This window comes from Osmerus mordax, chromosome 12 (assembly GCF_038355195.1).
Source record: "Osmerus mordax isolate fOsmMor3 chromosome 12, fOsmMor3.pri, whole genome shotgun sequence".
In the NCBI taxonomy this organism is placed as follows: Eukaryota; Metazoa; Chordata; class Actinopteri; order Osmeriformes; family Osmeridae; genus Osmerus; species Osmerus mordax.
The window spans coordinates 6077822-6102594 of record NC_090061.1 but is presented as its reverse complement, the minus strand read 5'-3'; the positions used below and the strand labels follow the sequence as shown (position 1 = coordinate 6102594).

General features: G+C 41.5%; 1 protein-coding gene across 4 annotated transcripts in view; it reads right to left on the bottom strand.

Annotated features, from left to right (window-relative positions):
* Positions 1 to 3684: 3684 nt before the first annotated feature.
* ahnak (AHNAK nucleoprotein) overlaps positions 3685 to 24773 on the bottom strand; it is a 33216-nt gene continuing 12127 nt past the window's right edge. Inside the window, exons 3-8 of one of the 4 annotated variants that reach the window (XM_067248327.1) lie at positions 23262 to 23317; positions 22962 to 23118; positions 22548 to 22747; positions 17056 to 22444; positions 8659 to 16698; positions 3685 to 7944 (exon numbers count right to left, since the gene is read on the bottom strand). In XM_067248327.1, the coding sequence (XP_067104428.1) occupies positions 4835 to 7944; positions 8659 to 16698; positions 17056 to 22444; positions 22548 to 22747; positions 22962 to 23118 (16896 nt within the window). In that variant the 5' untranslated portion in view covers positions 23262 to 23317 and the 3' untranslated portion in view covers positions 3685 to 4834. Of the gene's footprint in view, positions 16699 to 17055; positions 22445 to 22547; positions 22748 to 22961; positions 23119 to 23261; positions 23318 to 24773 lie in introns of all 4 variants that reach the window. The other 3 variants (XM_067248326.1, XM_067248325.1, XM_067248324.1) reach the window with 3 other exon arrangements.

Here is a 24773-nt window from a genome sequence, read left to right as displayed (position 1 = left end):
TGTTGCTCATGCTCAGGAAAAATAGAGTCCAATAATAGACAACTTTTCTACTTTCAGTAGTTTAATGAGTGTTAATTAGAACCCTGTGAAGTCTGTACTGGCCAGTATTTACCAATACTGTTTTCTGAGAGTGTTAAGGAACACTCCAAGATCCTTGCACTATAGCTTAATTCCAACTCTGTGCCCTTTTCTTAACTGCCAATATGCATGTAATTATACGTCAAGGCTGAGAAATACGTTACATATTCATGCCACTCAGTCACAGATATGTACAGTATCAACATGTTTTTTTTCTTCAGATATTTCTCGGGCTAATTGGACTTTCACATTCTCCTTGCTAGGCTTTTATTTAACACCTTGGATGCACGTATTATGAAATATGCAAGTAACAGCAGGGGGTTGGGGGCATAGTGTTGACTGAATGGATCATCATTTGTTTTCATGCAAATATTTTTTTAAATAAAAAACTGATGTTTCTGCTCCTTTGTTTGCACACTATCTAAGGGTATTAAGAGCTGTAATTATTTAACAGTTATCTGTTTATTAATTCCTATTGTACATTGTTAAAACTAAATACAATACTAATTTCTCATATTCTGTGTATATGTCCATTTGCCCTGTCCAGCAGGTATGTTGTGATCACTTCATGAACAACATAATGTTGTGTTAACAAATAGCTTCTTTATGGAGGAACTCTAACTGAGCAGGAAACCATACCATTTGTTACACAGACATTGTTTTGTAGTTTTTTTTTTACATTTATTTATAGTATTTAGTATTATATTTAGTACTATTAGTATAGTATATAGCCATATTAAGTAAAGTGAATTATTGTCCAACTTTGAGCACACATGACTACTCTAATCCAGTGATCTAATTTTGTAAATGCAGAAATCATTGCCACATGAGTTCTCCCCCACTTACAGTCCAACGCTGAGGTGATTAATCACAAAGTGTCCTTATCTTGCCTTAATCACCCCAGGTGGCCTTAACACTATGCTAATTTATGTACTGCATTTTAAATACCAAAGGACAGTGCTCTCCCCTTATTCTTGATGGAAATGTTACATAGCTTCACGAACAATCTGAATAAAAATACCAAATATATTTTGGGTTCTGTGCAGGGCTGAACCAAAATTACAATACATTACAGTATTACAATACATTACAGTATTACAATACAATCAGCAGCTGATTGTATTGTCATGTACAGTAATTTCACTTAACAAAACATTTCTTGTTCTGTCTTTGTTGTTACAGAAGAACGTCAGAATGAGCAGTGAAGTGATTTACTAATATTAATTATAACAATGCAATAGGACTCAGTATCCACCTTTTATTTCTACAGGAGTCAAGGACACCATCTGCTTCAGCTCCACATGACACATGACATGACAGTCTGTACCAGTGCTATCCAAATTATGCTCAAACATCTGTCTCATTGGGGACTGTCTTTCATATCTTGTAGACCTACTATGCACTGTAAATAATGAAATTATCCTAAATAACCTAATACCAAATAATTAAAATGCAATACTTTCCAGATACAACATGTCTGCACACTTAATACACGTCATAAAGCAGACAATGTTTTGAAAATGTGCATAATGCCAACTGAAATATTTTATACTTTTTCTGTTATATTTTTATTAATTTTTTGTCTGGTTGATTATTAGAAAAAGTCTTTTACATTTACATTTAGTCATTTAGCAGACGCTCTTATCCAGAGCGACTTACAGTAAGTACAGGGACATTCCCCCGAGGCAAGTAGGGTGAAGTGCCTTGCCCAAGGACACAACGTCAGTTGGCATGACCGGGAATCGAACTGGCAACCTTCGGATTACTAACCCGACTCCCTCACCGCTCAGCCAACTGACTTTTGTATGAGATTATGCCCAGAATGAATATCAGATAATTTGTCATTTTAGTAAACATCTAAAAGACACAGAAGAGCAATTGTATTTGAACTGGCATAGTCAGTTTTCCAGGAATTAGCATTCTTAAAGACAATGCAATGTGTTAAATGAAAATCCCTTTCTTTCGTTCCATTTTATGTTTTATGTTTTAAGTATAGTATACCATTCGTCTTAACCCAACATTCACCACACATCTGAGATTTTAACATAAATGGTAAGTAGCATTCGAATCAGCAAACAATACTTCAGTTACTGTACATTTTTCAGGCTGTAGGTTGACAATCAAAACAAGAATTGGTAAATTATACCATAGCTTTCAGAAAGAAACTTGCAGTTAATAAGAATTATAAACATCTCAAGAATGACTTTTTTTGTAATATAGTACCAAGTAGCAATGTGTATTACTTTGCCTACTTTACACTCACACACATACACCACGATTTTTTTACCTTTTGAGTGATTCCAGTCACTGAAATGCCTCCAAACTCTATCTCTATTTAATGACGACAGCAATAAACACGTTAATGTGCTCAAACTCAAAATGTCTACAACATTAATGAACCTCCAACAGCGTTCCTCCAATGTTTCTGTCTCTTGTGCTCTTTTTGCGAACAAATATTTTCCTTTGAAGAGGAAAGGAACACTTTCCTCTTCTAGAGGAAATTCCTGACAAGTTCCTTCCTCACCGCTACCCCAACAATTGCATTCAAACAACCAGGAACATAGGGATCCCTTCCTGTGTTCTTGGCAAAACAGTGCTTTGACAATGGTGGGCCACGCTAAACAGAACTGGCATGTTATTTCTTGACTACTTTAAAAAGATCTCCATGAATACACTGCTTTTATCTAGTGTAACTTGAAGTGAATTGTATGTGTGCACTCTGAAATTGAAATATGATAAAACAGGAAAGGGATAAAATGCATCTTAATCTGATTGGTTGATTTGATTGTACTGGATGATTCTTGCTAAATGGTATAAATCTGATCCATATGCACTTGTGTTCAGGAGTTCTTGCCAATGTAGCATGGTTTTACATGCAAAAAAAAGCATGTTAAACAAAATACTGCCATTACTCAATTGACACCACAAGTCCCTAACCGTGACTTTGCAGAGACTAAAATAACATTGAGGTAACTTCCTGGAATAAAATTGCGTTAGCTGGGTGGTCAGATATTGTATTGTTTTGAATTGTATTGTAAAATATAAATACATTCCAACCAGGTAGCCTAGCAAGCCGTTGCAGCTGAACAGCACATAATCACTTTATTCACCTGCCCTTGTGTCACCATGGCAACGTCATGATCTTTGGAACTACAGGAAGTCTGGTTGTGTGTACGTGTGTAATACATACTCTTCATTCCAAAATGCGTTTTTCCATATTTGTGCCTCCGTTTAAGAATGGAAGTGGTTGTTAAGATATTGCATAACTCAAAAATTTTCTTTAGTCTCTGTGTCAATGAAAACACAAGTTGCATTATTTTACCAATGTATGCCACTTAACAAAAGACCCCACATAATAGAGAGGTGTTGTATTTGTGATGTTCTAATACAAAAAGACAATGAAACTTCCTATTCATCCCCACAGTCCATGAATGTTAGTAAGTGATAAGCATAGAATTCAATATCAATATCTAATAGCCGTTACCTTGTAAAAACAGTGCTTCCTACCGTCTATTAATTTAAAAAAGAATATTAACAGAGAGCTGATTGTGAAAGCTATTGCTTGGGGATGAAGCTAATTACACAACATTCAAGAAATTCCGCAGCTGGTGACTCATTAGTTTATTTGATTTGTTTTGCAGAATGCATACATAAAAACAAAACACTCATATAATTCATCTCAATGTCTATCAATTAAATGAAAGACAATTTGCAGTTTGGAAGTTTGTTTCTAGTATAAACACTGCAGATAGTTTCATTCTCTATACAAGTGATTTGAGCAATGTGTGACTTTTTACTTGTGACAATTCCTTTAATCAAACAGAAAATACACAAAAAGCTTTAATTAACAGAAGTGAGAATTGAAGAGACTGAGAATGAAAGAACAGAACCATCCATGTGGTCTAATACAGATAAAAAGTGATGCATTGTTCAGATAAACCTCATCTTAGCAGTTCTGAAACAGGAATTGTTCTGTAGATTGCAATGTTTGAGTAAATCTCAATTTGACTTTTGAGCTCAATTTAATTTCTACAGTGAAAGTACAGTATATTAGTTTTGTGTTAAATGAAAAGAGACATATTGCAAAAAATAACATTGGTGTATTGATTATCCATACAATATATGATTTTGTTTTGACAGTAGTAAATACAATTTATAGTTTACAGGAGTATGAAATGACTTTGCTATTATGATCTCTAACGGCATAACTTTAGGTAGAATGTCTAGGTCCAGCTCTGAGGTGAGTAAATATGTCTGCATTGATTATATATTCAAAGCTTCAAAACAAAAGCAGTTGTTTTTGCTGTTTGGTTACATAATCAAAGTAATATACATTACAAATGATACCATATCATTTCTGTGCAAAGAACCCGGGATAAAAAAATACCACACCTAATCCATTTAACAGAATTCAGTAAGACACTTGGACTAATCATGTGAGGCACTATTGGTGGTTTTTGTAGAGATTTTGTAAGATGGTTTATGTTCAATAAATTTTGACTATGTACAAAAGACAATATTTAATATTACAATACAAATTTATCTTATTTACAGTTAAATGTTATTCAAAACGGTCTCATGCAACCCTGTGAAATTTGGGGAAAGTTGAGGGGAAGATTATTGCTCTATATTGATTGAGATGATTGTGAGCTTTCTGTCAAGTTTTGTAATACTTGAGCAGATGTGAATGTTCTATGTATGAAACAGAGTATTGGGCATTACATGAGAAGGTTTAATTTTATAGCCTTATAATTGATCATTTCTTAGGTGACACAGTCAGTTCAACTTTCGGAAAACGAAAACCTCCTCTTGACCCACTGTCACTACTGGAGGATGAAGATATTCTAGATTTCTTTGAGGGGAGAGAAACACCTGCACTTCCCTCTACTCTTGCTTCACTATCTTCGCCTAGTGACACTTCATATGAGCCTTTTGACTTGGAGCCAAAACCTCCAAAGGTCCCAAACTTTAACTTGCCTTTCTTTCCTTTCACCTTAGCCCCACCCAGATCCAACGAAATGTCACCACCCTCTGCCTCTAAGTGACCCGAAGGAGAAGAAGAACCAAGATCTCCCTCGTCACTCAGAGAAGTGGAGCGATGCCTCGATTTTTTAAACAGATCCAGTGAGGCAGATTTGCTCTTGGGTGACACACTTAGCCCGGAACCACCTTCTGCTTCCAACTTCCTACTTAACAATTCCCCAGAACTTAAACTTAACTCTTTAGAGACTTTACCACCCTTTCCACTCATTTCTAGCTCTGGCCCCTGGAGGCTTAAATCAACTGCACTGCCACCCTTTGATTTAGATTTTCCAAAGAACTTTGGCATTTTCCCCTTAACTTTCCCACCACTGTGCTTCAATTCTGGACTCTGGACCTCTACACTCGGAGACATAACCTTTCCACTGAAAGTTGGGGCTTGAACTGTTTTATTTTCACTTGCTGATGCACCAGACTCCACGTCTACTCCTACCTCTCTTCCCTCCAACTGAGGCAAAGCAATGCCAAACTTTGGTACCTTAAGTTTTGGAAATGTTACATTCCCCTCTGGATAATGTATTCCCCCAGCTGAGTCCAACTCTGCTTCTCCCTTAAAATCTAGTTTTGGTCCTTTAAAACCCCCTGAAAAAGATGCATCTCCTTGTCCATTTAAATTGATGTCAGTATCCGGAATTGTTGTGTTCATTTTTGGCATTTTGACTTTGGGTGTTGATAATTTTACATCTGGGCCTTCTAAATTCAGATCCAAGTCCTTCACATTTGATTTTAGGCTGGCAGATGGCAAGTCCAAGTCAGATGATTTCAATCCTACAGCCAGTGAACTTTCATGTTTTACTTTTGGAGATTTTATATCAAATTCGACATCAGGAAAATGAAGCCTTCCAAAAAATGGCTTTTTTACCTTTGTTCCTTTCAGTTTGATATCAGGTGACTCTACATCCATATCAACATGGGGTGTTTCAACATCAATATCAGTTTTCCTAACCTTCCCTTTCATTTTAGGTAGTTTAAACTTTCCCTTCTTCCCTTTGACATTGATGTCAACATCGCTGGCTTCAAGACTAGTATCTATTGATGGAATTTTGACTTTGTGGCTTTTCATTTTCCCATCTAGACCTCCAGTATCAATTTCTGGTCCTTTAATGTTAACACTGGGAGAACTGACATCAATGTCAGCTGTAGGAAGATGAACATCCACATCAGAACCATCGATTTTGGGTCCTCTAAATCCAAATGTAGGGATTTTAATCTTTGGCATCTTGAATCCACCTTCAAAGTCAGCATCTGACCCCTCAATGTCTACTGCAGGGATTTTAATGTCTCCTTGCACTTTGGGCAAGTCAACCTCTCCTTTCATCTTTGGTCCTTTAAGATTGAAGTCCACATCAGGCATTGAAATATTTGGACCTGAGATTGATGGCATTTTGAACTGTGGACCTTTCATTTTACCCTCTGGACCTTCAATGTCAAGTTCAGGTCCTTTTACATCAATGCTAGGTGCATTGATGTCGAATGCACCTTTTGGGAGGTTCATGTCTACATCAGGACCATGGATTTTAGGTCCTTTGAATCCAAATGAAGGCATCTTCATTTTTGGCATTTTGAATCCACCTTCAGGTCCTTCAATGTCAATATCTGGGCCTTCAATGTTTACTTTTGGTGCCTTCAGGTCTCCCTCTATCTTTGGCACTGACATGTCCATATCTCCCTTCACCTTTGGACCTTTCAGATTGAAATCCACATCAGGCATTGACATATTTGGACCTGATATTGATGGCATCTTGAATTTGGGGCCTTTGATTTTGCCGTCAGGTCCTTCAATATCAAGTTCTGGTCCTTTAATGTCAACACTGGGTGCGTTGATGTCAAAGTCACCTTTCGGGAGGTTCATGTCTACATCAGGACCATGGATTTTAGGTCCTTTTAATCCAAATGAAGGCATCTTCATTTTGGGCATTTTGAATCCACCTTCAGGACCTTCAATGTCAATATCTGGGCCTTCAATGTTTACTTTTGGTGCCTTCAGGTCTCCCTCTATCTTTGGCACTGACATGTCCATATCTCCCTTCACCTTTGGACCTTTCATATTGAAATCCACATCAGGCATTGAAATATTTGGACCTGAGATTGATGGCATCTTGAATTTGGAGCCTTTGATTTTGCCGTCAGGTCCTTGAATATCAAGTTCTGGTCCTTTAATGTCAACACTGGGTGCATTGATGTCAAAGTCACCTTTCGGGAGGTTCATGTCCACATCAGGACCATGGATTTTAGGTCCTTTGAATCCAAAAGAAGGCATCTTCATTTTTGGCATTTTGAATCCACCTTCAGGACCTTCAATGTCAATATCTGGGCCTTCAATGTTTACCTTGGGTGCCTTCAGGTCTCCCTCTATCTTTGGCACTGACACATCCATATCTCCCTTCACCTTTGGACCTTTCAGATTGAAATCCACGTCTGGCATTGAGATCTTTGGCCCTGAGATGGATGGCATCTTGAATTTGGGGCCTTTGATTTTGCCATCAGGTCCTTCAATATCAAGTTCTGGTCCTTTAATGTCAACACTGGGTGCATTGATGTCAAAGTCACCTTTCGGGAGGTTCATGTCTACATCAGGACCATGGATTTTAGGTCCTTTGAATCCAAAAGAAGGCATCTTCATTTTTGGCATTTTGAATCCACCTTCAGGACCTTCAATGTCAATGTCTGGGCCTTCAATGTTTACTTTCGGTGCCTTCAGGTCTCCCTCTATCTTTGGCCCTGACACGTCCATATCTCCCTTCACCTTTGGACCTTTCAGATTGAAATCCACATCAGGCATTGAAATATTTGGCCCTGAGATGGATGGCATCTTGAATTTGGGGCCTTTGATTTTGCCATCAGGCCCTTCAATATCAAGTTCTGGTCCTTTAATGTCAACACTGGGTGCTTTGATGTCAAAGTCACCTTTCGGGAGGTTCATGTCTACATCAGGACCATGGATTTTAGGTCCTTTGAATCCAAATGAAGGCATCTTCATTTTTGGCATTTTGAATCCACCTTCAGGACCTTCAATGTCAATATCTGGGCCTTCAATGTTTACCTTGGGTGCCTTCAGGTCTCCCTCTATCTTTGGCACTGACACATCCATATCTCCCTTCACCTTTGGACCTTTCAGATTGAAATCCACGTCTGGCATTGAGATCTTTGGCCCTGAGATGGATGGCATCTTGAATTTTGAACCTTTGATTTTGCCGTCAGGTCCTTCAATATCAAGATCTGGTCCTTTAATGTCAACACTGGGAGCATTGATGTCAAAGTCACCTTTCGGGAGGTTCATGTCTACATCAGGACCATGGATTTTAGGTCCTTTGAATCCAAATGAAGGCATCTTCATTTTGGGCATTTTGAATCCACCTTCAGGACCTTCAATGTCAACTTCTGGCCCTTCAATGTTTACCTTGGGTGCCTTCAGGTCTCCCTCTATCTTTGGCACTGACACATCCATATCTCCCTTCACCTTTGGACCTTTCAGATTGAAATCCACGTCTGGCATTGAGATCTTTGGCCCTGAGATGGATGGCATCTTGAATTTTGAACCTTTGATTTTGCCATCAGGTCCTTCAATATCAAGTTCTGGTCCTTTAATGTCAACACTGGGTGCATTGATGTCAAAGTCACCTTTTGGGAGGTTCATGTCGACATCAGGACCATGGATTTTGGGTCCCTTGAATCCAAATGAAGGCATCTTCATCTTTGGGATTTTGAATCCACCTTCAGGACCTTCAATGTCAATGTCTGGGCCTTCAATGTTTACTTTCGGTGCCTTCAGGTCTCCCTCTATCTTTGGCACTGACACGTCTATATCTCCCTTTACCTTTGGACCTTTCAGATTGAAATCCACGTCTGGCATTGAGATCTTTGGCCCTGAGATGGATGGCATCTTGAATTTGGGGCCTTTGATTTTGCCATCAGGTCCTTCAATATCAAGTTCTGGTCCTTTAATGTCAACACTGGGTGCATTGATGTCAAAGTCACCTTTCGGGAGGTTCATGTCTACATCGGGACCATGGATTTTAGGTCCTTTGAATCCAAAAGAAGGCATCTTCATTTTTGGCATTTTGAATCCACCTTCAGGACCTTCAATGTCAATGTCTGGGCCTTCAATGTTTACTTTCGGTGCCTTCAGGTCTCCCTCTATCTTTGGCCCTGACACGTCCATATCTCCCTTCACCTTTGGACCTTTCAGATTGAAATCCACATCAGGCATTGAAATATTTGGCCCTGAGATGGATGGCATCTTGAATTTGGGGCCTTTGATTTTGCCATCAGGCCCTTCAATATCAAGTTCTGGTCCTTTAATGTCAACACTGGGTGCTTTGATGTCAAAGTCACCTTTCGGGAGGTTCATGTCTACATCAGGACCATGGATTTTAGGTCCTTTGAATCCAAATGAAGGCATCTTCATTTTTGGCATTTTGAATCCACCTTCAGGACCTTCAATGTCAATATCTGGGCCTTCAATGTTTACCTTGGGTGCCTTCAGGTCTCCCTCTATCTTTGGCACTGACACATCCATATCTCCCTTCACCTTTGGACCTTTCAGATTGAAATCCACGTCTGGCATTGAGATCTTTGGCCCTGAGATGGATGGCATCTTGAATTTGGGGCCTTTGATTTTGCCATCAGGTCCTTCAATATCAAGTTCTGGTCCTTTAATGTCAACACTGGGTGCATTGATGTCAAAGTCACCTTTCGGGAGGTTCATGTCTACATCAGGACCATGGATTTTAGGTCCTTTGAATCCAAAAGAAGGCATCTTCATTTTTGGCATTTTGAATCCACCTTCAGGACCTTCAATGTCAATGTCTGGGCCTTCAATGTTTACTTTCGGTGCCTTCAGGTCTCCCTCTATCTTTGGCCCTGACATGTCCATATCTCCCTTCACCTTTGGACCTTTCAGATTGAAATCCACATCAGGCATTGAAATATTTGGCCCTGAGATGGATGGCATCTTGAATTTGGGGCCTTTGATTTTGCCATCAGGTCCTTCGATATCAAGTTCTGGTCCTTTAATGTCAACACTGGGTGCTTTGATGTCAAAGTCACCTTTCGGGAGGTTCATGTCTACATCAGGACCATGGATTTTAGGTCCTTTGAATCCAAATGAAGGCATCTTCATTTTTGGCATTTTGAATCCACCTTCAGGACCTTCAATGTCAATATCTGGGCCTTCAATGTTTACCTTGGGTGCCTTCAGGTCTCCCTCTATCTTTGGCACTGACACATCCATATCTCCCTTCACCTTTGGACCTTTCAGATTGAAATCCACGTCTGGCATTGAGATCTTTGGCCCTGAGATGGATGGCATCTTGAATTTGGGGCCTTTGATTTTGCCATCAGGTCCTTCAATATCAAGTTCTTGTCCTTTAATGTCAACACTGGGTGCATTGATGTCAAAGTCACCTTTCGGGAGGTTCATGTCTACATCAGGACCATGGATTTTAGGTCCTTTGAATCCAAAAGAAGGCATCTTAATTTTTGGCATTTTGAATCCACCTTCAGGACCTTCAATGTCAATGTCTGGGCCTTCAATGTTTACTTTTGGTGCCTTCAGGTCTCCCTCTATCTTTGGCCCTGACACGTCCATATCTCCCTTCACCTTTGGACCTTTCAGATTGAAATCCACATCAGGCATTGAAATATTTGGCCCTGAGATGGATGGCATCTTGAATTTGGGGCCTTTGATTTTGCCATCAGGTCCTTCGATATCAAGTTCTGGTCCTTTAATGTCAACACTGGGTGCTTTGATGTCAAAGTCACCTTTCGGGAGGTTCATGTCTACATCAGGACCATGGATTTTAGGTCCTTTGAATCCAAATGAAGGCATCTTCATTTTTGGCATTTTGAATCCACCTTCAGGACCTTCAATGTCAATATCTGGGCCTTCAATGTTTACCTTGGGTGCCTTCAGGTCTCCCTCTATCTTTGGCACTGAAATGTCCATATCTCCCTTCACCTTTGGACCTTTCAGATTGAAATCCACGTCTGGCATTGAGATCTTTGGCCCTGAGATGGATGGCATCTTGAATTTGGGGCCTTTGATTTTGCCGTCAGGTCCTTCAATATCAAGTTCTGGTCCTTTAATGTCAACACTGGGTGCATTGATGTCAAAGTCACCTTTCGGGAGGTTCATGTCTACATCAGGACCATGGATTTTTGGTCCTTTGAATCCAAATGAAGGCATCTTAATTTTGGGCATTTTGAATCCACCTTCAGGACCTTCAATGTCAACATCTGGCCCTTCAATGTTTACTTTCGGTGCCTTCAGGTCTCCCTCTATCTTTGGCACTGACACATCCATATCTCCCTTCACCTTTGGACCTTTCAGATTGAAATCCACGTCTGGCATTGAGATCTTTGGCCCTGAGATGGATGGCATCTTGAATTTGGGGCCTTTGATTTTGCCGTCAGGTCCTTCGATATCAAGTTCTGGTCCTTTAATGTCGACACTGGGTGCATTGATGTCAAAGTCACCTTTCGGAAGGTTAATGTCTACATCAGGACCATGGATTTTAGGTCCTTTGAATCCAAATGAGGGCATTTTCATTTTTGGCATTTTGAACCCACCTTCTGGACCTTCAATGTCAACATCTGGCCCTTCAATGTTTACCTTGGGTGCCTTCAGGTCTGCCTCTATCTTTGGTACTGACACGTCCATATCTCCCTTCACTTTTGGACCTTTCAGATTGAAATCCACGTCTGGCATTGAGATCTTTGGCCCTGAGATGGATGGCATCTTGAATTTGGGGCCTTTGATTTTTCCGTCAGGTCCTTCAATATCAAGTTCTGGTCCTTTAATGTCAACACTGGGTGCATTGATTTCAAAGTCACCTTCCGGGAGGTTCATGTCTACATCAGGACCATGGATTTTAGGTCCTTTGAATCCAAATGAGGGCATTTTCATTTTTGGCATTTTGAATCCACCTTCAGGACCATCAATGTCAATATCCGGGCCATCAATGTTTACTTTCGGTGCCTTCAGGTCTCCCTCTATCTTTGGCACTGACACATCCATATCTCCCTTCACCTTTGGACCTTTCAGATTGAAATCCACGTCTGGCATTGAAATCTTTGGCCCTGAGATGGATGGCATCTTGAATTTGGAACCTTTGATTTTGCCATCAGGTCCTTCAATATCAAGTTCTGGTCCTTTAATGTCAACACTGGGTGCATTGATTTCAAAGTCACCTCCCGGGAGGTTCATGTCTACATCAGGACCATGGATTTTAGGTCCTTTGAATCCAAATGAAGGCATCTTCATTTTGGGCATTTTGAATCCACCTTCAGGACCTTCAATGTCAACATCTGGCCCTTCAATTTTTACTTTCGGTGCCTTCAGGTCTCCATCTATCTTTGGCACTGACAGGTCCACATCTCCCTTCACCTTTGGACCTTTCAGATTGAAATCCACGTCTGGCATTGAGATGTTTGGCCCTGAGATGGATGGCATCTTGAATTTTGGACCTTTGATTTTGCCGTCAGGTCCTTCAATGTCAACTTCTGGTCCTTTTATGTCAACACTTGGTGCCTTGATGTCTATGTCAGCTTTGGGTAGTTTAATATCAATATCAGGACCCTCCATTGTGGGTCCTTTGAATCCAAATGAAGGCATCTTCATCTTTGGCATTTTGAATCCACCTTCAGGACCTTCAATGTCAACATCTGGGCCTTCAATATTTAGCTTGGGTGCTTTCAGGTCTCCCTCTATCTTTGGCACTGACACATCCATATCTCCCTTCACCTTTGGACTTTTCAGATTGAAATCCACATCTGGCATTGAGATGTTTGGCCCTGAGATGGATGGCATCTTGAATTTTGTCCCTTTGACCTTGCCTTCTGGTCCTTCAATATCCAGATCTGGGCTTTTCAAGTCAACATCTGGAAGATTTACATCGATGTCCGGCTTTTCTATTTTAGGGCTTTTGAAGCCAAATTTGGGCATTTTGAATTTTGGCATCCTGAATCCTCCTTCAGCACCCTTCACATCAGCGTCTATTGAGACAGTTGGTGATTTTAAGTCGGCCTCGCCAGTTGGGATTGAGACGTCTATGTCACCCTTTACTTTTGGACCTTTAATATTGATATCTGGTTTTGGAACATTGACATCAATATCAAGGCCCTTCCCTTTGCTACCTTTAAATCCAAATTTGGGCATTTTAAACTTGGATTTTTTTGTTCCAATTTCAGGGCTGTCAAGGGACATGTCACCAGCATGAATTTCAGCTTTAGGACCACTGACATCACCATGTATTTCTCCTTTCATCTTTGGCCCTTTAAGATTGAAATCCACATCAGGCATTGACAACTTAGGTCCTGAGATTGATGGCATTTTAAATGTGGGTCCTTTTAGGTGTCCTTCTGGTACTTCAATGCCAATATCTGCTCCTTCAATGTTTACCTTAGGTGCCTTCAGGTCTCCCTCTATCTTTGGAACTGACACATCCACATTTCCCTTCACCTTTGGACCTTTCAGATTCATATCCATGTCTGGCATTGAGATCTTTGGCCCTGAGATGGATGGCATCTTGAATTTTGGACCTTTGATTTTGCCATCAGGTCCTTCGATGTCAACGCCTGGACCTTCTATGTCAACATTTGGTGCCTTGATGTCAATATCAGCTTTTGGGAGTTTAACATTGACATCAGGACTCTCCAATTTAGGTCCTTTGAATCCAAATGAAGGCATGTTTATTTTTGGCATTTTGAATCCACCTTCAGGACCTTCAATGTCAACATCTGGCCCTTCAATGTTTACTTTCGGTGCCTTCAGGTCTCCCTCTATCTTTGGCACTGACACATCCATATCTCCCTTCACCTTTGGACCTTTCAGATTGAAATCCACGTCTGGCATTGAGATCTTTGGCCCTGAGATGGATGGCATCTTGAATTTGGGGCCTTTGATTTTGCCGTCAGGTCCTTCAATATCAAGTCCTGGTCCTTTAATGTCAACACTGGGTGCATTGATGTCAAAGTCACCCTTCGGGAGGTTCATATCTACATCGGGACCATGGATTTTAGGTCCTTTGAATCCAAATGAAGGCATATTCATTTTTGGCATTTTGAATCCACCTTCAGGACCTTCAATGTCAACATCTGGCCCTTCAATGTTTACTTTCGGTGCCTTCAGGTCTCCCTCTATCTTTGGCACTGACACGTCCATATCTCCTTTCACCTTTGGACCTTTCAGATTGAAATCCACGTCTGGCATTGAGATCTTTGGCCCTGAGATGGATGGCATCTTGAATTTTGAACCTTTGATTTTGCCGTCAGGTCCTTCAATATCAAGTTCTGGTCCTTTTATGTCAACACTTGGTGACTTGATGTCAATGTCTGCTTTGGGGAGTTTAACATCGACATCAGGACCCTCCACTTTGGGTCCTTTGAATCCAAATGAAGGCATCTTCATTTTGGGCATTTTGAATCCACCTTCAGGACCTTCAATGTCAACATCTGGCCCTTCAATGTTTACCTTGGGTGTCTTCAGGTCTCCCTCTATCTTTGGTACCGACACGTCCATATCTCCCTTCACCTTTGGACCTTTCAGATTGAAATCTACGTCTGGCATTGAGATCTTTGGCCCTGAGATGGATGGCATCTTGAATTTTGAACCTTTGATTTTGCCGTCAGGTCCTTCAATATCAAGATCTGGTCCTTTAATGTCAACACTGGGAGCATTGATGTCAAAGTCACCTTTCGGGAGGTTCATGTCTACATCAGGACCATGGATTTTAGGTCCTTTGAATCCAAATGAAGGCATCTTCATTTTGGGCATTTTGAATCCACCTTCAGGACCTTCAATGTCAACTTCTGGCCCTTCAATGTTTACCTTGGGTGCCTTCAGGTCTCCCTCTATCTTTGGCACTGACACATCCATATCTCCCTTCACCTTTGGACCTTTCAGATTGAAATCCACGTCTGGCATTGAGATCTTTGGCCCTGAGATGGATGGCATCTTGAATTTTGAACCTTTGATTTTGCCATCAGGTCCTTCAATATCAAGTTCTGGTCCTTTAATGTCAACACTGGGTGCATTGATGTCAAAGTCACCTTTTGGGAGGTTCATGTCGACATCAGGACCATGGATTTTGGGTCCCTTGAATCCAAATGAAGGCATCTTCATCTTTGGGATTTTGAATCCACCTTCAGGACCTTCAATGTCAATGTCTGGGCCTTCAATGTTTACTTTCGGTGCCTTCAGGTCTCCCTCTATCTTTGGCACTGACACGTCTATATCTCCCTTTACCTTTGGACCTTTCAGATTGAAATCCACGTCTGGCATTGAGATCTTTGGCCCTGAGATGGATGGCATCTTGAATTTTGAACCTTTGATTTTGCCGTCAGGTCCTTCAATATCAAGATCTGGTCCTTTAATGTCAACACTGGGAGCATTGATGTCAAAGTCACCTTTCGGGAGGTTCATGTCTACATCAGGACCATGGATTTTAGGTCCTTTGAATCCAAATGAAGGCATCTTCATTTTGGGCATTTTGAATCCACCTTCAGGACCTTCAATGTCAACTTCTGGCCCTTCAATGTTTACCTTGGGTGCCTTCAGGTCTCCCTCTATCTTTGGCACTGACACATCCATATCTCCCTTCACCTTTGGACCTTTCAGATTGAAATCCACGTCTGGCATTGAGATCTTTGGCCCTGAGATGGATGGCATCTTGAATTTTGAACCTTTGATTTTGCCATCAGGTCCTTCAATATCAAGTTCTGGTCCTTTAATGTCAACACTGGGTGCATTGATGTCAAAGTCACCTTTTGGGAGGTTCATGTCGACATCAGGACCATGGATTTTAGGTCCCTTGAATCCAAATGAAGGCATCTTCATCTTTGGCATTTTGAATCCACCTTCAGGACCTTCAATGTCAATGTCTGGGCCTTCAATGTTTACTTTCGGTGCCTTCAGGTCTCCCTCTATCTTTGGCACTGACACGTCTATATCTCCCTTTACCTTTGGACCTTTCAGATTGAAATCCACGTCTGGCATTGAGATCTTTGGCCCTGAGATGGATGGCATCTTGAATTTTGAACCTTTGATTTTGCCGTCAGGTCCTTCAATATCAAGTTCTGGTCCTTTAATGTCAACACTGGGTGCATTGATGTCAAAGTCACCTTTTGGGAGGTTCATGTCTACATCAGGACCATGGATTTTTGGTCCTTTGAATCCAAATGAAGGCATCTTCATCTTTGGCATTTTGAATCCACCTTCAGGACCTTCAATGTCAACATCTGGCCCTTCAATGTTTACTTTCGGTGCCTTCAGGTCTCCCTCTATCTTTGGCCCTGACATGTCCATATCTCCCTTCACCTTTGGACCTTTCAGATTGAAATCCACATCAGGCATTGAAATATTTGGCCCTGAGATGGATGGCATCTTGAATTTGGGGCCTTTGATTTTGCCATCAGGTCCTTCGATATCAAGTTCTGGTCCTTTAATGTCAACACTGGGTGCTTTGATGTCAAAGTCACCTTTCGGGAGGTTCATGTCTACATCAGGACCATGGATTTTAGGTCCTTTGAATCCAAATGAAGGCATCTTCATTTTTGGCATTTTGAATCCACCTTCAGGACCTTCAATGTCAATATCTGGGCCTTCAATGTTTACCTTGGGTGCCTTCAGGTCTCCCTCTATCTTTGGCACTGACACATCCATATCTCCCTTCACCTTTGGACCTTTCAGATTGAAATCCACGTCTGGCATTGAGATCTTTGGCCCTGAGATGGATGGCATCTTGAATTTGGGGCCTTTGATTTTGCCATCAGGTCCTTCAATATCAAGTTCTTGTCCTTTAATGTCAACACTGGGTGCATTGATGTCAAAGTCACCTTTCGGGAGGTTCATGTCTACATCAGGACCATGGATTTTAGGTCCTTTGAATCCAAAAGAAGGCATCTTCATTTTTGGCATTTTGAATCCACCTTCAGGACCTTCAATGTCAATGTCTGGGCCTTCAATGTTTACTTTTGGTGCCTTCAGGTCTCCCTCTATCTTTGGCCCTGACATGTCCATATCTCCCTTCACCTTTGGACCTTTCAGATTGAAATCCACATCAGGCATTGAAATATTTGGCCCTGAGATGGATGGCATCTTGAATTTGGTGCCTTTGATTTTGCCATCAGGTCCTTCGATATCAAGTTCTGGTCCTTTAATGTCAACACTGGGTGCTTTGATGTCAAAGTCACCTTTCGGGAGGTTCATGTCTACATCAGGACCATGGATTTTAGGTCCTTTGAATCCAAATGAAGGCATCTTCATTTTTGGCATTTTGAATCCACCTTCAGGACCTTCAATGTCAATATCTGGGCCTTCAATGTTTACCTTGGGTGCCTTCAGGTCTCCCTCTATCTTTGGCACTGAAATGTCCATATCTCCCTTCACCTTTGGACCTTTCAGATTGAAATCCACGTCTGGCATTGAGATCTTTGGCCCTGAGATGGATGGCATCTTGAATTTGGGGCCTTTGATTTTGCCATCAGGTCCTTCAATATCAAGTTCTGGTCCTTTAATGTCAACACTGGGTGCATTGATGTCAAAGTCACCTTTTGGGAGGTTCATGTCTACATCAGGACCATGGATTTTTGGTCCTTTGAATCCAAATGAAGGCATCTTCATCTTTGGCATTTTGAATCCACCTTCAGGACCTTCAATGTCAACATCTGGCCCTTCAATGTTTACCTTGGGTGTCTTCAGGTCTCCCTCTATCTTTGGCACTGACACATCCACATCTCCCTTCACCTTTGGACCTTTCAGATTGAAATCCATGTCTGGCATTGAGATCTTTGGCCCTGATATGGTTGGCATCTTGAATTTTGAACCTTTGATTTTGCCATCAGGCCCCTCAATGTCAACTTCTGGTCCTTTTATGTCAATACTTGGTGCCTTGATGTCAATGTCAGCTTTGGGGAGTTTAACATCGACATCAGGACCCTCCACTTTCGGTCCTTTGAATCCAAATGAAGGCATCTTCATTTTGGGCATTTTGAATCCACCTTCAGGACCTTCAATGTCAACATCTGGGCCTTCAATGTTTACCTTGGGTGCCTTCAGGTCTCCCTCTATCTTTGGCACTGTCACATCCACATCTCCCTTCACCTTTGCTCCTTTCATATTGAAATCCATGTCTGGCATTGAGATCTTTGGCCCTGAGATGGATGGCATCTTGAATTTTGAACCTTTGATTTTGCCGTCAGGCCCTTCAATGTCAACTTCTGGTCCTTTTATGTCAACACTTGGTGCCTTGATGTCAATGTCAGCTTTGTGGAGTTTAACATCGACATCAGGACCCTCCACTTTGGGTCCTTTGAATCCAAATGAAGGCATCTTCATTTTGGGCATTTTGAATCCACCTTCAGGACCTTCAATGTCAACATCTGGGCCTTCAATGTTTACCTTGGGTGCCTTCAGGTCTCCCTCTATCTTTGGCACTGTCACATCCACATCTCCCTTCACCTTTGCTCCTTTCATATTGAAATCCATGTCTGGCATTGAGATCTTTGGCCCTGAGATGGATGGCATCTTGAATTTTGAACCTTTGATTTTGCCGTCAGGCCCTTCAATGTCAACTTCTGGTCCTTTTATGTCAACACTTGGTGCCTTGATGTCAATGTCAGCTTTGGGGAGTTTAACATCGACATCAGGACCATCCACTTTGGGTCCTTTGAATCCAAATGAAGGCATCTTCATTTTGGGCATTTTGAATCCACCTTCAGGACCTTCAATGTCAACATCTGGGCCTTCAATGTTTACCTTGGGTGCCTTCAGGTCTCCCTCTATCTTTGGCACTGTCACATCCACATCTCCCTTCACCTTTGCTCCTTTCATATTGAAATCCATGTCTGGCATTGAGATCTTTGGCCCTGATATGGATGGCATCTTGAATTTTGAACCTTTGATTTTGCCGTCAGGCCCTTCAATGTCAACTTCTGGTCCTTTTATGTCAACACTTGGTGCCTTGATGTCAATGTCAGCTTTGGTGAGTTTAACATCGACATCAGGACCCTCCACTTTGGGTCCTTTGAATCCAAATGAAGGCATCTTCATTTTGGGCATTTTGAATCCACCTTCAGGACCTTCAATGTCAACATCTGGCCCTTCAATGTTTACCTTAGGTGTCTTCAGGTCTCCCTCTATCTTTGGCACTGACACATCCACATCTCCCTTCACCTTTGGACCTTTCAGATTGAAATCCATGTCTGGCATTGAGATCTTTGGCCCTGAGATGGATGGCATCTTGAATTTTGAACCTTTGATTTTGCCGTCAGGCCCTTCAATGTCAACTTCTGGTCCTTTTATGTCAACACTTGGTGCCTTGATGTCAATGTCAGCTTTGGGGAGTTTAACATCGACATCAGGACCATCCACTTTGGGTCCTTTGAATCCAAATGAAGGCATCTTCATTTTGGGCATTTTGAATCCACCTTCAGGACCTTCAATGTCAACATCTGGCCCTTCAATGTTTACCTTAGGTGTCTTCAGGTCTCCCTCTATCTTTGGCACTGACACATCCACATCTCCCTTCACCTTTGGACCTTTCAGATTGAAATCCATGTCTGGCATTGAGATCTTTGGCCCTGAGATGGATGGCATCTTGAATTTTGAACCTTTGATTTTGCCGTCAGGCCCTTCAATGTCAACTTCTGGTCCTTTAATGTCAACACTTGGTGCCTTGATGTCAATGTCAGCTTTGGGTATTTTAACATCGACATCAGGACCCTCCACTTTGGGTCCTTTGAATCCAAATGAAGGCATCTTCATTTTGGGCATTTTGAATCCACCTTCAGGACCTTCAATGTCAACATCTGGCCCTTCAATGTTTACCTTGGGTGCCTTCAGGTCCCCCTCTATCTTTGGCACTGACACATCCACATCTCCCTTCACCTTTGGACCTTTCAGATTGAAATCCATTTCTGGCATTGAGATCTTTGGCCCTGAGATGGATGGCATCTTGAATTTTGAACCTTTGATTTTGCCGTCAGGCCCTTCAATGTCAACTTCTGGTCCTTTTAGGTCAACACTTGGTGCCTTGATGTCAATGTCAGCTTTGGGTAGTTTAACATCGACATCAGGACCCTCCACTTTGGGTCCTTTGAATCCAAATGAAGGCATCTTCATTTTGGGCATTTTGAATCCACCTTCAGGACCTTCAATATCAACATCTGGCCCTTCAATGCTTACTTTGGGTGCCTTCAGGTCTCCCTCTATCTTTGGCATGGACACGTCCACACCTGTCACATCTGCATCTCCCTTTATTTTTGAACCTTTCAGATTTACATCCACAGCTGGACTTGAGATCATTGGCCCAGATGGCACATTGAATTTTGGGCCTTTGATTTTGCCCTTGTAACCATCATTGTCAAGTTCAAGGCTGGGGGCATTGCTACCAATTTCTGTTTTAGGGAAGTCACCAGGACTCTCCACTTTGTTTCCTCTAATTCCAAATGAAGGAATTTTGATCTTTGGTATTTTAAAGCCATAATCAGGACCTTCAATATTTACATTTGGCCCTTCAATGTCTCCTTTTTGTTCTCTGATGTCTCCCTCTATCTTTGACGCTGACATATCCACTTCTCCCTTTACCTTTGGTCCTTTGACATTGATATCCACATTTGGCAAAGAGATTTTAGGTCCGGAAATGGTTGGCGTCTTGAAATCCGGCCCCCTAAGCTTTCCATCAGGACCTTGTAGATCAACATTTGGCCCTTTAATATCTACTTTAGGTGCCTTGAGCTCCACTTCGCCCTTCATTTTGGGGCCTTTGAGATTGATATCAACATCTGGCATTGTGATCTTTGGTCCCGACATGGAGGGTAACTTGAATTTTGGTTCTTTGATTTTAGCGTCATGTCCTTCAATGTCAAGTCCAGGGCCTTTGATATCAACTTTGGGAACATTAACATCAGCTGAAGCAAGGTCAATATTAACATCAGGACCCTCCACTTTTGGTCCTTTAATTCCAAAGGAAGGCACTTTCATCTTTGGCACCTTAAATTCACCTTGGGGTCCTTTGACATTGACATCTTGACATTCAAAATCCATTGTTGGGGCACTCACATTAATATTAGCTTTAGGGAGTTTAATATCAACACTAGTCCCTTCAACTTTGGGTCCTTTAATTCCGAAAGAAGATGTCTTAATTTTTGACATGCTAATATCACTATGATCTGCATTTTCAACTTTTGGCCCTTTAATGTCAACCTTGGGTGATTTTATGTCACTTTTTATTTCAAGAGCTGGAACTTCTACAGTCCCTTTCAATTGTGGTAGTTTGACATCCATGCCTCTTTCTGCACCTCCGATGTTCAATCCAAAGGTTGTCTTTTTAATTCCACTTGTGACTCCATTTTCACTCTCTGGTGCTGTGCCCTTGTTTGAAAGTTCTTTGATGGACATTTTAAATGAATCAGCCCCCTTAGGTTGGCCCACTGAGGAGATTCCTGAGATATTCATATCGACAGTAGGCAATTTTATTTCTTGTGACATTTTACCTCCATTCAATTCTGTGTCTATTACTGGTAGGCCAGATGAGGAAACTCCACCTACTTTGCCACCAGGAATACTGACACCTCCTGACTTGAAATGCTGGTCTCCAATATTGGTTTCTGATACTGTACTACTGACACTAGGGCCATGCAGGTCTAGGTTTTGAGTTTTTCCTGGCAGCGAAATGCTGACTGATCCTGACTTCCAACTGCCTGAGGGCATATCAACACCTCCTACAGTGTCATACTTGCTGCCCATGCTCACACTCTCTTTAACCTTCACGTTTGACACACCTGAAACCTGAATGCTTTCATCTCCCTGCTGATATCCTTTTGAAAGGCCAAAGCCTGTCTGACCTTTACCCCCTGACATTCCAAAGCTGGGTCCCTTAAATTGGAGCCCTGCACCATCCCCCTCCACCACCCTTGTTACTGTTGTGGTCTTCACCCCGCCAGTGCTCCAGTGTGTTTCTGAGGAGCCACCAATATGTGGCCCAGTAAAAGAGACGTTTCCTTGCTCGAAAACCCCCTCCTCTGCACTCCCTTTACCTGAGGGGCTTAATGATGAGGAGACTTTTATCTGAGTGGGGCTGTCCACCGATTTTCGTAGCCCCTTGAACTCTGGGCTTGAAAGTTCAAGCTGCTCGCCCATGCCCCCTGGCATATCTACAGTGTAGGTAGTAATTCGACGAGTGATGGTTGTGATTGTGCTCCCATCGCTGCTTGTGCTGCTGTGACGCTCTGTTCGCACATCCACCCCTTCTGCCAGGTCTTCCGACTTCAGACGTGGTTTGATTTTCTTTGTGTATATTCTCTTGTAGTCCTCATCATCTCCACTCTGTTGGTATAGGAATGTGACATAAACAACAAGGAAAATGACTGAAAACTTTATGACAACTTTAAACAAAGTAAAGCTGTGATTTTTGAGAAAAAGAACATACTAGGATAATGTCTGGACTGGATCCTCCAAATCGACTCCTACTCTCCAAAGACAGAGTGCCCATGGGTGAGCGGCAAGGTGACTTGTCCTTGTTCTGTAGTTTCAGTCCAACCTTGTGTTTGTTTAAGGTCTTTAGTAGCTCTGATGTTTCTTCTGAGCTCATGTTGTCAAAATAGATGGTGGCACCAACAATCTGATCACCTACACAGAAAATACATGGCAATATATTTAAATCCTAATATTTAAATGAATGAAACTAAATGGAATCCTACTGCACAAGACAAAACTCATTGGCTGATTTAATGTGACATTCTACCATGTACTCACTATCAGTAATGTCAATAGCAGGAGAGGATATGTTAAAAATTACTGTTGTAGTATCTACAACTTATGTACTGAAGAAATGAACCAGTACCTTCGTGCACTCGGCCTGTGCGTGCAGCAGGGGACTCCGTCTTAACCTCTTTGACAAAGATCTCTCCTCCACCTTTCTGCTCAATGGTTAGTCCTGTTTTGTCTGCACCCATCCATTCTGAAAAGAGCACTTCCCTGGTATCCTCCTCCTCAGCCATCTTTGAAAAGTTGACAAAGAGGCAATATAAGGGTTAAGAGTGAGTGAAATTGCCCAGTGCCTGCCCCCCACAAATTAATTTACATTAAATTTTTTAAGACATAACAGGAGAAAGAAACAGAGGAAGAAAATGTTGTGCCATACCTTTGATAATCTTTATTTCTTTTTTTACGCCCTGGTGTGATGTCTGCTTAGGGTACCTAAAAAACAGAGTGGTAAATATGTTAACACAGCTTTTGCAATTGGCCTTCATGAAAATTATTCTCTCAGATGTTCAAATGTTGACATAGCATTGTCTTTATGTAATGCAAATATGCATTATCAAACTAACTACACAAAGAATGGGAGTCAGGTGGCTGAGCGGTTAGGGAATCGGACTAGTAATCTGAAGGTTGGCAGTTCGATTCCTGGCCGTGCAAAATGACATTGTGTTGCCTTGGGCAAGGCACTTCACCCTACTTGCCTCGGGGGAATGTCCCTGTACTTACTGTAAGTCGCTCTGGATAAGAGCGTCTGCTAAATGTAAAAAAATAAACTGTGCCTGCAAAGATCAGTATTAAACACTAGATGCCGCCATAGCTCTTGCTGGTGAATACCACCATGGCTTATTTAAACCACACATTTTTCGATCCTGCATGTAGACATTTGGGTGGAGTCTAACCACACCTTGTCCTGAGGAAAGCAGCCTGATTATGTGCCTATAACTCTGCTCCAATGTCAGTATTTATTACAATGATGCCTGTGGATACCCTTTCTTCTTAACACACAGGCACACACACGCACACTAACACAGACAGACCTATGGATCATTTTGTTGACACAGTATTCAGACCTACAGATATATACAGCTGGCCCTGTCATGTGTTCATTTGGGGTTAAAATTATAAAGTTGGGCATGCTAAAACTGTTCAAGGTACGTAAGGACCATATGTCATGTGACCGCATATATTGCTAAAAGGGATTAATATGCGGAGTCTTTTGATTTCACGATTTAAATTAAGGGATCTCAACATCAGAATCAGAATTGTCTTTAATGTGTTTAACATGTTACGTAATTTGGAAATCATCAAACAATAGACTGTGCAACAACTGATGATCACATTGGCCTAAACCCTCATACTTCACACAATAGGACTGTATGTTTAGAAAAGTCAAACTACAAAAATTAATAATTCATGAATATGTATGTATACATTCATGCAAGTGTGTAAGAACTGGGCATGGCAGCATCAAAACAAGACAACAGTGCAGTACAGTATGTGTTTAATTTGCACTCTAGTCTGGGTCTCTACGCAACAAATATGCTGACTAGTCCTACACTCTCTGTCAGAACAGACAGCCTATTGTTTTACTAATGCCAACTTCTAACAACCCACACCTGCAATTATACAAGTCTGAGCTAGCTGTCTCTTCCTACACCAGACATGGATCTCAGGCCATGCTTCAATTTGATACATCGTACTTGTTTTCATAGGCACCCTTTGGAGCAAGAGCAAAGTAGGTTGGTGAACTGTTGAGTTACAAACATTACAGTTGTATGTTCACTTACATATGGTTAAACAATACAACAGCATTTACTAAAAGTTTGTGGAATGGCTGTGGTCATGCAATCATACCATACTTCGTTTCGAATTGCAGTGATATTCCCTTTTGTCT